Source organism: Acipenser ruthenus, chromosome 21 (genome assembly GCF_902713425.1).
Source record: "Acipenser ruthenus chromosome 21, fAciRut3.2 maternal haplotype, whole genome shotgun sequence".
NCBI classification, from domain to species: domain Eukaryota; kingdom Metazoa; phylum Chordata; class Actinopteri; order Acipenseriformes; family Acipenseridae; genus Acipenser; species Acipenser ruthenus.
In genome coordinates, this window is record NC_081209.1 from 8,937,768 (window position 1) to 8,951,557 (window position 13,790).

Consider the following 13,790-nt stretch of genomic DNA (forward strand, 5'->3'; position numbering starts at 1 on the left):
AACATAAGCAGGGGGTGTTACAAAGCCTCTGACCCGTGGAGATGAGGCCCGGTTTAGCTAGCCTCCTTCTGGTCTTGTCAGGAGGGGTTACTCCACTAACCCCAGCCAGTTTTCCTCCATACACCATATAGCGCCAAGGCCAATACAGCACTCCCTATGGGACCCCAGCTGCTTCATAAGTTATAACTGCAGAAAGAGCTGGCTTACAAAGGCAGAGCACTGTACTGGTGTATGTGGATAATACAAGTGCAGTAACTAAGGAGTAAGTTTGTTGTATTTGTTGGAAACAGCTACCCTGTATTTGTGTCTGCAGGCAGTGGCATTTCATTTCAGTGGTTCAGTAATATATTGCGTGTGTGAACCCATTCATGCCATCTTGTTGCTGGTGACACACTGTTATTATATTCTTCCCACGCACATAAATATTCATAACTCGTAATGAACAGGATTATAATGTTGGGGTAGGTAAGTTCATCAATGTATCATCTTCTCTTTGTTTGGTGCAGATTAATTTTTTCCTCCCTTAATAACCTGTTTAAGCAGTTTTCTATTGAGATTGGATTGGCTTGAATAATCAGTGTTGTGGGCTTGCGGTTTTCCTTGAAAAGCACCTATCTATCTCTGGGATTAATGGGGCCAGCCGTGTTTATGAAGTACTTCATCCTTATTGGAAAATGTCATAATCAGACAAGGTCACTTGATACATGTCAGTTCAGAATGACCTTTTAATTCACACTTCTGTCTGTCATACAAAATACATTAGCAACTTGATTAGAAGTAGCCTCAGAACATATATAAACATGTCATTAAATGTAAATGTAAAACATACGAAAAGCTGATATTCGCATATTGAATCTGTGATGGTTTAAACGTTTAGAATGGCTTGTCATTGACATTCTGAGTGAGAGATCTACAATCCGAGCGGAATTCGAAGTGTAGTTTCTGCTAATAGGTTCCGCTGGAGGCGTGACTTCGAATTGGAATGGAGTGTTTGTCTAATCTAAGCCTGAAATGAAACGCTGGGTACCCTGCGGTTAGTATCACTGCACTTTGAATAATCCAAGAAAGACCATACCGTTAATCAGATTGACATTTTGACTGAGAAATGAGAATGCGACCATGAATGAGTCTGCTGGCTCAACAGATCCACAATACGGGTTTGATATCAGCTCATCCCCACAGCCTGGAAGTAGAGAAGATGACAGATAACCAGAATATGTATCTCCCGACTCCCATCAGCTCAACCAGGCTTCACAATTCCTTATCGGCTGATAAGGGCTTATTGAAAAGTGAAGGGGAAAATACTGATAGTATATAGATAAAGTGGCAGCCGTGTTGTCTGTGTTACTGAATATACAGGGATATATACAGGAGGTTCACAAAAAACTCACCATTGGAATAAAAGCATGATTAGAAATGTTTTAGCCAGCATGTTCCCAGGGTGCTGGGTGGGTCCACGAGCCTGTGAAGTGACCTCCTGATCACCAGATATAAAGTCTGAATAGCACTCCTGTTAATGTCACCCTCAGCTCAGTATCACCACTTTGAAATGTCCTAGCCCCAATAGAATGGGATTCAATGGGGACAAGTGGGCTATTCCCTTACAAATGTTCTCCACAGTAATAGCATAGCAAAGTGTAACAAAGCATATTAAAAACATGCCCAACTATGGTAACATATAACCACGGGAAGAACATTAAAAAAATTTCACATTTACCATGCACATTTACTGTGGTAACCCTTTATAACATTAATACAACTGCTTTCCACCCCACGTAACATCACTCTGATAAATAAGAGCATAATAGTGGACGGTTTTCTTGTGTGAGTTGGGTGCTGTACAGTATCGGAATATTTTGATGTATGGTCATTAGCACAGTATACAATGTGTGTGTATACAGCTTTATTTTCTGAGAGAACAATATTGTAATAATTTATTATAACTCATACTATTTTAAATTCCGCAGCCAATCAGAAGATTTGTCATAATCTGTTGCTCAGTCCTTTAACCTGATACTCAATCAGAATTATGAGGTAGAACTAATAAGAAAAAAAGGGTTTCAGCTAGTCTTCAGTGTACTAGCCACTTTTAGTTTCTTGCAAGTTATACCTTAAAGTAATTGTAGCTAACAAAATAATTACCTTAAATTACAGTCATTTTTCACTTCCATTAGCTTTAAATTTACCGTTTTAAATGAAACATGTTATAGGACACATTTCCATTTTAAAACATGATATCTGGCACTGCTTCAAGTTAACAGAAACTCACTTTCTCTGCTTTATTCTTGGGTTATCTGTTTGCACTTGTACTTCCTGGGTCATTTCACTTCAGCATTGTCTTCTGGGCCAAAGCTGATTGGTTATTGACAGGAAAGAAGTCAGTGAAGGGGTGGGAACAAGTTCACTCTCCAGGAGAAATAAGAAGTACAAGACAGTCAAAAGCATGGCTTCCAAACGGTTTTCTTTAACCTAGTGTAGTACCAGCTACTGTGTTTTGAAATAAAAAATAAAATAAAAAAGAGTGCATGACAGGTGTTTCTTTCAAAACTGCACATTTGAGACCTATACAATTGAATAGATGTGCATGGTGGAGAAATGTTATGGAACTGTTTTGTTCACTACAATTACCTTAAAGTTAGCCATAGCTTTCCTGGATCATCAACAGCTGGTCTCATATAACCAGGATTGCTTGACTCCATGTGGTTACCACTGGGTATTAATTAGGGACATAGGCACAGAACTTTAGAAGCTGGTCTCCCTTTACAAATCAGTATTTTATGGGGATTACAAGAAACAATGCCACCCTTCTTGGCATATAAGAAAAGGCAGCTGTAAACCTGTCTGCAGATTTTAAGGGAAATTAGAATTTTCCATGGCATTATGAATGTAGCAAAGCCACATGTACAAAATGAATGCTGGATTAGCTTCTGTTTTCATTACAGCAAGTATTAGTTCTGAGGCACTAAGCCAAGGGGATTAGCACTAAACAATGCAGACAGCTTTATATAATATGAATTACCACACAGCAGTATATGATTAACTCCTTCACGTTCCTGTAGTCCTTACACTCCATATTATAGATATGCAGGGGTGGAATACCCTTAGAGTGGTTGTAGCTGACAGAATCATTTTATATATCTTACCTGCCGAGCACTTCCATTAGCTACTTAGGTCCAAAAGTTACGTTCTGTAAAACATGCAAACATGGTCAAACATGAATTGTGGTGTTACACAATTACTCAGCAGTTTCTGGGTCAAAGCATATCAGTCAATAGGGGAAGCAACTGGTTGGTTAGGAAAGAAGGCTTTTAAAGGGTGGGGACAGTTTTATAACTATTTACTAGATTTGCTATATTTTTTCAAAACATACGATACCTGTACAATACCTGTACATCCTAATTTTATCATCTTTATAACTAGCTTTGAGCTAGCCAAGAGCATGTTTGACCATGTTGCTGAAAAAAATGTGTATTTTCAAGACTTCTTAATCCTCCTTTAAGTGTTTTTATTATTCCAGACCATACTGAACTGTTAGTGGAGCAGCAGATTTGAATCAGAGCAGAACGCTGTCTACTCCTGCTTATAAGAACAAGCGTGTTTGGAATGCTGTGACAGTTCAGAGTCCATCCTCGCACCTGCTATGCACTCTTTTAAATTCAATGTGCTAAGCCTCCAGTCATAGTAATTATCTGATTCCACTACACAGGTGATGTGCATCCTTGACTTTCAGCCGAGTACTGCTGAAGTAATTGAATTTATTTAAGTTTGAATGCATAATGCATATCGTATGATATGAACTAATACACTGACGATCCATTTCAATTTCATGGTGCAATAGTATTGTGTTGCCATTGCTGCTGTCTGCAAATGGTTCTGCTAGGATTGGGCAAAATGGGAGCCCAATGATATTTTCTGGATATGAATATCCATGCGGATAGTAATATACAGGACCTGAAGTCATGCTGGCTGTATCTTGAGATCCGTGCATCTTTGCATTGAACAAGATCATTGCAATGCTGTCACGTGACTTTAGGCTGAGGCTATATCTTTGCAAGCATTTGTCAGGTTTTAAATGAATTGGGCAAGGGCATTTTTAGCTTTATAGGTCATAGTGAGACCATCGCACTGTACTGTATGCTTGTTGTGCCAAAAGAGCCATCTGGTAGAAGTGACTTGTATTACTCAACTCTGTCAAGTATGTTCCTGACAGCTTTTTACCTGGTGGAAATTCTTGCACAGACCAGAGGGTTAATTCATTGATTGCAGTGGGTTGAATTGAATCCACTATACCCTATTGCATCTAGTCATTCCCACACACTCAAAGCATTCATTTTCTTGCACCTAACGCAGCACATTTGCTAATAAGCTTAGTGCTCCTTTACAGCATTTCCTGTTTATTCATCGGTTTTGAAGATTAGGGAACACGTCGCATGCTAGAATCAGTACTGCTGAAGTGTTGCCACATTGCAATTACAATGTGTTTTTACCAAAAGGAACAAGTTGCTGTCAGCATTGTGTGCAGGGTGAGTCATGCAGCCAGGGGAGCGCGACTTCGCATCCTGGCTGTGCAAAGTTCACTGGGGATTCCACAGGGAGGTTCGCCTTGGCTCTGGCGTTCCCATGGGTTCATGAGGTTAAATCGTAAGGGCTGGTTTCTCCTCACCTCATTACAGTAGCCCCTACTGGCCAGGCGCAGGGCTGACCTTTGTCCTCCAGAGACTGGTAGCTTGCCAACATCTGATCTGATGTACCTTCAGTAGTAAGGCCATGTCCTTATAAACGTTTCCCAGTCAAAGCATGGTAAAGCACAGGTAAGCATTGTAAAGCATTGTAAAGTATTGTGAGGTACAGTGAAGCGTATTAATAAACATGGCAAACCAGGGTTACGGTAAATGCATAGTATAACCATGGGGGAAAACATGGGAAAGCTACAAAAATACAGTAATAGACGTTTATAAGGGCACCAACCTGTTAAGGCTCCATTTGGTTTGTCCTTTGTCTGTTTGTTATAGCTAGGTTTAATTGTACTTTTGTCGAATTTCATTTTCAAATATTAGCAGAACAAAAACCTAAAGCTGAGGGAACACAAAGCCACTTTTTCAGGAACAGAGGCTTGAAACCAGGTTCCAGGAGACAACTTATCTCTGTATAAGTCTCTACCATGCAGTGGCCTGAAACCTAGTCTCCTGGAACAAGAACCTATATTGACCTTTAGTCTGTTTCCTTGCTTAGTTGCATTGTTTTTGCTAACAGCAGATTTTGGCATAAGGAAGTGATGATTTTTAAATTGAAACCTCAATGCTTAGGAAACGGGTCACATGCTTTTTGTTCATACTGAAGAGTTTTTCTCAGAAAAGAGGACACTTTGAACCATGCTTTAAGGTAAGAGAGTAATGTACTTTGTATTTTTACTGTATTGTACAGTATTAACAAGCTTCCATTGAACATTGTGGCGGAAATTAGCTAATTGGTTTGCAAAAGTCGTGTGCATCATTATAGTTAGCAGTTCTTGTGATGATAGCATTGATTCAGATGTAAGGAAGTCAATGAGATTGATGCTGAATTCAGTGTGTTAAAATACCCTGCTGGGGTAAGAAATTCAGCCAGGATTCTTCCCATGTGCTTATTAGCAACTTATGAAAATGTATACGACTTACATACTTTAATACCTGTGCATAGGAATTCCACATCAGATCAGTCTGTTTTGTAGAGTGTGGGCTGCCAGGTCTGCAAGGTGTTTAAATTGTTCTGGAGCCTATTCACAGTGATTACCATAGTGCAGTCTGTTCTCCAGAATGGCCCACAGAAGCACCTGCCAAGCACCCGCTATCACGTATCCGGACCTTCCTTCATCCATCGCCCCGGTGCCACACTGCCATGAGCTCCCGTACCCACTCCTCCGGAGAGAGAGCAGCCGTCTTTAGAAGAGAGCAGCAAGTCAGAGAGCGAGGAAGACGTTGTAGATCCAGATGACAATTTCAGAGGTGGAGCTGAGGAGAGAAACCCATACTACCCCAACCAAAAAGACTACTCACTTCTAAATCTTTTGTAGTCATTTTTGTATTACTTTAGTATAAATACATGTTGATTTGGATTCATATGTTGTTTTTTCTGACTTTATGTGAACGAAAAGACACAAATTCACCCGTTTTCTCATTGGAAATAGGTACATTTCAAAATATCACTGTCCTGGTCACAAAAGCCAAGTTTGTGGGGAACAATAGCTATTTTCTATACTTTTGAGGCATAAGCAATTAGGAAATAACACTTACTACCCAGGAACAAAAATTGTGTTAAATAGTGTTATCCACATAAATCAACAGAAGTACAAGTACAAACAGATAACCCAACCCTAAGGCATAGAAGCGAAGACTTTTCTGTAACCTAAAGCAGTGACAGGTGTCATGTTTTAAAGTTAAAGCACATGTGTGCTACATCAGATAGATGTAGATAATGAAAGTGCAAAATGACTGAAATGAATGGAATTATTTTGTAAGCTCAGTTAATTTAAGTAACTAAGGTACTCAGAGCAGCCTGGTGGGAAAAAAAAAAAAAAAAAAAAAACATGTAACATTGTGCTCAGCTCCACTCCTTGCTGGGAATTCGAAGAGCTCAGTTTTTTAACACACCTATGAAAAAAGCCTTTTGCACTATTGATCAGAATAGAGTTGGAACAATAACCGGTTACTGGGATATTACTGATAATGTGTTTGTATTGATTATGTATTGTACTGAAAAATGATTTATAAATTATCATATTATGGGTGATAATCAGGCTTCTGCCAGTCCTCTAAAGCTACAAAGAATGAGCCCCACTGCTATCGAGATGCTTTATTCCTCTCTTTTTCTGTAGACAACTGATTTATCCATAACTACAAACTAGTGAGAAAGTCCAAACAGAATGCTGCTGCAGAACCTGCTCAGCGGTGTTCTGGTTTGCTAAGATCTAGTCTTTTTAAAACGCGGTCATCGACTCTGTTTCTTCCCAAATGCACTTTTACCTGGTGAAAGGACCTCTGTGGTCTTGAAAGTATAATATATGCCTCTATGCTGGTTTAAAAAAAAAAAAAAAGTTTCAAAGTCGCTTCTTCGTATTCAGCCATTTGAAACTCTGCAGCACAGAAGTATCTATTAAAGATGTGTGCTTTGTTGTTAAGTGAAGACACTAGCTGAGTTACAGCTCAAACTGCCTGGCTTCCATGACCCCATCTACACTCACTGTTCATGAATACTGTAAAACAGCATGGCTGTGCCCAGCTCATTTAATAAGGGCTGCAGTACATCTCCTGTTATAATTGTGCAGTTGCACAGAAGGTTACTGTTGAAGACTACAGTTAACAAACACAAGGACGTGTGTTGCAGTATCAAAGTGAACATGATTGAGGGACACAGTAGCGTCACAGCCCGGTACTTAAAGAATCATTTTCTTCTGTAACTGGAGTTGTGATTCTTTCTTGTACCAAGCAGCCAGGAAGTATTGTGTCCCTATACACAGTGATGAATAGTGTTTTCGGGTAGCTGAGTTCATTTAGCTGTTGTGCGTGTTATGACTCTTTCCTGAATGCCATGAATAATATTACTGCCCGGGTGGTTAGTACTATGCAGCAGGCAGCAGTTTTTTCCGAGGTCATCAGAAAAAGCCTTAATGAGTCCTAAATTAGTGCTGAGCTGGTTTTAAACAAGCAGACGGGGACATTTTCTAAGATTTAAACGGCTGATGTAGGGGTCCCTGTCTGACTTCTTAAACGCTGAACATTGTATTTTAAGGACGGCAATATGAGGCGGTTGTCGGAATACAGAATAGGAAATGAAATTAAATACCTGCCATCTGTAGCACACACTTTTGTGTAAATGAGCTCTCATGTGCCTCATTAGTTGCGCAAATGACATCCATGACAAGTACTCTATTCAGTTACATATAAAAGTGGCATCTCCCCATATCTGTATATACATATATTTTAGGTAAGCATCTTTTGCACTGAATATAGTTTTCAACATACTGAAACATACTTCAACATATTTTACCAATATAGCTTAATATATATATATATATATATATATATATATATACTTCAGTAATTAAAGACAGTAATCATTAGGGAGTTGTCGCATACTGTATGCCTCTGGAACAACTTAGACACACAAATCAGTGTCGTCTTGGCTGTCTGCAGTGGCTCCACATCCTATTGACAGTGTTATGGCAGGTGTTATTCATTTTAATCTTTTGCAGCTATATAAATATGTTTCTGTTAGTTCAAGGTGTTTAATAGTGTGTTATATGGGTGAGTGTAAATACTGTGCAAGACGCAGAATGCATTGTTTCCATCTCATTTGCTTTGCCATTAAAGCAGGCACAGTGCAACATGCAAACGGGATTTATGAAACGCTTTCTTCATTTGTCTCAATAAATTTGGCTTGCTATACGCTGGTGTAATCCTCAGTTTTCTAAAGGGTGTTCTCTCTGTGCCAGAGCCATTTCTCTTTTTTATTTTGTTCCTATTAATGTGCCAGGTTACTGTAAACACAGCTTGGTAAAACACTATTGTTAAATCAGAATCGCTGATATAAAAGGCTCACTCTTTGTTTTAGTGGTTTTGTCTGTAAACTGTTAACAACTAGTTTGCTAGGATATAGGCACATGGTAATATGGGGGTGCTGGTGTTTAAACTGTAGTATCAGCAGGTTATTGATTGGTCTAGTGAAGGCAGCTCCTGGGAACACCCACATCTCCAGAAGTATCTGCACTCAAACGTAAAGTCACTGAGAGGTTTCAATATTGCTGAACCCCCTGAATGACACAGAAGGTAGCGTCCTGGGTTTCCACTGTGTAGAGCAGGGTTCATGTCTGGGTTGGGAATGTACTATTTTTAATTTACTGTTTTAAAAATAAATGGTTCAATTTGTCATTTGGATTTGTTAGTTTTGCGAGGGTTTCATTAATTAACATCAGGGCTGAATGAATTGAAATGTGACTTAAGACAGGATTGCTCCTGTCCCTCATTTTAATAACAGATTTTATCGTTCATTTGCATCTGTGACCCCCAGTTTATGAAATACCTTGCCTGATGATGTAAAATCGGTAGACACCCTACTGAGATTTAAGACACAGCTTCATACTCTGTTAGTCTTCATTACTGATTACTGTTGGATAATATTTTATATAGAATTTCCTGGGAATATTTCACTGTTTATTAGAAGAAGAAAATAAATCAGTGAAAATAATTCAGTTCCCAGTTTTCTAGTCAGAATTGCAGCTCACCTCCTTCTATTTGTGAATGCAAACCGTGTAAAGCTGGCCAAGTTAAACTGTATCAGTGGATTTAGTTCAGTGTGTTAAACATTTATTTTTTATTTGCATAAATATATCTACCAAATTTAAATCCATGGATTGTCATGGTGAAAATTAGTATTTTAATATGCTTCAGTGGGCCAAATTTTAGGTACAATACAAATTTTCAGTAAATACTGACCTAGGGCCTTGTGTATATACTGTGTGTTAAAGGATTAGTACTGTAACCAAGTTCAGCAGTCTCTGGGACGCTCTTAAAAACCAACTGTTACGACTCAAGAGTTTTTATCAAATAAATAAATAAAACATACTGCCAATATTGCGCATGGCTCGCCCAGACTTGAACATTTCTCACTGGAAGTTCAAGACAGTGTTGCTGGTTCAGTGAAGTGCTGTGCCGTGTGTGTTGCAGGCATGCCGTGATTTCCTGGAGCTAGCAGAGACCCACAGTCGGAAATGGCAGCGAGCTCTGCAGTATGAGCGTGAGCAGAGGATCCGTCTGGAAGAGACCATCGAGCAACTAGCCAAGCAGCACAACAGCCTGGAGCGAGCCTGCAGGCAAGCGCCTGCTCTGACCAACACCCCAGCCGTCTCCAGCACTGCCACAGGTGAGTGATGCTCGGGACACCGGCACTCTAATGCACTGCACAGGCTGCCCCACAGTGCTGCTAGCTAATGCAATCCTTTCATACATCTCAATTGTGTTGAACTTCCATTCACTATCACGTCTCAAATGTTTGAAAGAAAGAAGTGATATTGCAAACGTCATTATTAAACATCTGCTGCTACACTAGGTTGAAAAGAATTCTCAGTTTGATTTTATTTGCACTTCCTAGGTCATCATGGGGCAGGAGTGTGGAGTAGTGGTTAGGGCTCTGGACTCCTGATTGGAGGGTTGTGGGTTCAATCCCCAGTGGGGGACACTGCTGCTGTACCCTTGAGCAAGGTACTTTACCTAAATTGCTCCAGTAAAAACCCAACTGTAGAAATGGGTAATTGTATGTAAAAAATAATGTGTAAAAAAATAATGTGATATCTTGTAACAATTGTAAGTCGCCCTGGCTAAGGGCGTCTGCTAAGAAATAAATAATAATTACACCGCAGGGGTCAAGCTTCTTATAGGCTGCAAAGCATGTGTGGCATTAGGGGAAGCAGCCGGATGGTTTTTAAGTGGAAATACAAGAACTGAAGGGTTGGGGACAATTGGTGAAATGATCATGAAAGTGCAAGACTATCTGAAAGCAAGGCTTGCAAACAGATTTTTAACCTAGCGTAGTTCCAGAGAGCATGTTTTTAAAATGTAAATACATAGATTTCTTTCAGAACTATACATTTGGGACCTGTTTAGTGAATGGATTTACATGGCACGGGAAATGTATGGAATTGTTTTTGCAGAGGTTAACCCTTTGAGCAGTACGAACGTACCGGTACGTTCACTGCTCGCTGGTCCCCAGGGAGTAGGAATGTACCGGTACATTCTGCAACTTTAAACTTGAATTACTGAGCCTACAAAACTCACATAATATTGTAACACTAGGTTTCTGTAATGCACGTTACTGGTCTCTTGCACATTTTGCCAGATATTGACTGAATTACATACAATAAACCCTGTCACAAAATTGTCAACAATGTCTGTAAACCCGCGAAAATTGCTCAGTGAGAAAGAACTATTAGAAATAATACTGAATTCAGATTCCAATTTAAATTCAAATACATACAATGCTTCCACTGAATCGGATGTCAGCGAATGTGTCAGTGAAGACATAAATGAAGAATATTTACCATCAAGTCACAGGCGTCCAGCGAAGAGGCGGCGACAAGCTCTGTGTGTTGCTCCATGCTTCAGGAGTATCATACGCTGAAGCATTAGACACTCTCACTCCCTCTGCTCCCACTACCTGTTACCCAGATATGATTTATTTGTCTCTCTCTCTCTCTCTCTCTCTCTCTCTAGTTCAGCCCTTTTTTTGTTAGGACATGTTGTTATGGTTGTTCCAACCCGTTGTTTATTTTCTGCCTGTTTTTTTTTTTGGTCAAAACCTTTCCCTATGACAAAATAAAACCATTATATTTATTTGTTTTATTTATTTACGGTAAAAATGATTTGTTTGTATTTCGTAAGTATTCATTACATAAATACAAACATATACCTTTCAGCTTGTTTGTATGCTGTACTCGTAATAATCAAGCGCATGCAGAAGACAGAAAAAAAACTCACTCCCGTAGGGCCGGCAGGGCATTTTAGAACTCACTACTCAAAGGGTTAAAGGTCAATGGTGACATGATTTTTGTAATGAGGAAGGCTGGTCAGTGTCAGCACTTGGAATTCTCCAGACAAGCTCAAAACAGTAAGGGCCGATTTAGAGAAACATTAAAGAAACTCTACTGGGGCAACAGAAACCAAATCAAAATACTTGCAAACACCATCGATTTTGTAAAAACTATTAAAATATTTATTTTCCCTTACTTTGTCAGAAAGTAGGCCAACACTTAGTCAAATGTCCTTATGTTTTCCAATTGTTTAGAAGCAGCTACCCACACCACCTAATTTTAAACCTGCTTGTCTCTACAGTATTCTGTGAACCAAATAGGCAATCCTACTTGCACCAATAGGAGATCACCCCCCTGGTGCATGTTGTATAATGTTGTTCACAGCTGGGTCTGTCACTAATTACAAAACAAGTACAATCGTTCTGCCATTCCCTTCCGCTGGGATTGCAAATCCCAACATGACACAGTGCATTGGATAAACAAACATCACAAAGGCTCCCGTTGGTTCACAGCACAGTCTGAGGTCAGTACAAACAGAACTGTTTTTTAAAATTAAAATCCAGGAGTCTTAAAGAAAGAAAGTCAGAAGTCAATAAGCAAAGGTACCTGGAGACAGCCATCTCCCTCGCTAGGATATCAGAAGCCTGATATACACTCACACACTACAATACAGCCCATGTATTTAAGGGATCACTACATAAGTATATGGATTGTAGTGTAGATGACCCGTATGTTTTTGTTTTCCTATCTTAGTACACACCTCACATTTTCAGCTTGTGTAAACACGTGTACAGCTCCTAATGAGTCCTTGCTTGCTGCTGTGAACAGCTTGCTTCTCCTTCTCAGAATCCTTCTGGAATATTGTACCGTAGTTCGGCCCAGAGTATACCTCTATATACAGTCTGTACCCCAAACAACAACTCTGGACAACTTCGGGAAAGGGCTGAAAGTCCCTTTAAACTAAAGTAGATAAAAACAGAATTCATTTAGTGGTTGAACTCATAAATTTGAGTGATTTTACTAAACGTTTGGTCGGAGTAAACTCTCCTTGTTGACAATCCAGACCACGCCAATCCTCGGATTTTCCTCTCCTCTTCTCAGCTGAACTCTCAAAGGCAGGCAGGCAGGCAGTGTAACAGAAGCTGTGGAATTATATTTAAAACATGGTCTGTTAGCTCTGCCATCCTGTCAGTCCCCAGTGACTGTTGGGCATGACCTAGATTCAAAATGCCCAACTGCTTTTCTCAAGGTTATTTTCTCCTGTGTCCTTTGGGGGGTGGGGGTGGGGGGTGGGGGGGGGAGCGGTCTATGAATCTTTTTTTGCAGCATGCTTTCCACACAGCCTTGCTTTTTTATCACTGGGTTTCACATGAGTGATCAGCCATGGAGAATTAGAAATAAATTGAAAACCAGAGCCACAAGGAACAGCTTGAACACGTCTAGTTTGTTAACTGTCAGTGCCTGCAGGTTAAAGATGTCTACAAAAATGACTCCTCTTAAAACGTGAAACAGCCAGTGATTGTTTCCATATAAGACACTGGAAAGTGTAGCTTGTAGAATAATGTCATTAATGTTACCTGTTGGGCACTTCCATTCACTATATTGGTCACAGGTGTGCAGTTTTGAAAGAAACACATGCTATAGTAAACATGTTCAATTTAAAACAAGATATCTGGTACTACGTGGGTCTCTCTGTAAGCCATGCTTTCGAGTAGTCTTGCACTTCCTTGGTTATTTAACATGGAGGGTGAAATTGTTCCTAATTATTCAGCACCTCCTTTCCTGTCAAACTTCACCAGCTTTACACGGTTTACATGAACAAGGATTAGAAGCCGACCGTCCCGAGTATTACCACCATGATATTTACCCAGGAAATACATTATTGTCACAGATTTTCAACCATTTAATAAACACTCATAAATTCACAGGAAATTGTATACAAAATAAACTGAAATACAGCGCCTTCGCTGTAAGGTGTGCTTGTTTCCAAACTGCCCTTTTTATAATATAACAAATGGAAGAGCACAACAGGTACGATTCAGCCAGTTATTTAGCTGCCTGCAATCAGTTCAAGCTGCTCCCCTGCGTGGTCTGCTGTTGATTGTGTCGCTCAGGTCAGAATGACTAACAGTCCTTAGCAGCCCCCTCTGTGCAGAGCCCTAAATATAGAAGCTGTTAATGAACTGGAGCCTCCTTTATGTTACGCACCACTTCAGTAGAAATGTCTCTC

At 39.8% G+C, this 13,790-nt stretch overlaps 1 protein-coding gene across 1 annotated transcript in view; it reads left to right on the forward strand.

Annotated features, from left to right (window-relative positions):
• The window catches only part of LOC131699069 (oxysterol-binding protein 2-like), a 106,070-nt gene that overhangs the window by 60,018 nt on the left and 32,262 nt on the right, over positions 1-13,790 (forward strand). The window contains 1 exon segment of the mRNA XM_058994774.1: positions 9,702-9,897. Within this exon segment, the coding sequence (XP_058850757.1) occupies positions 9,702-9,897 (196 nt within the window).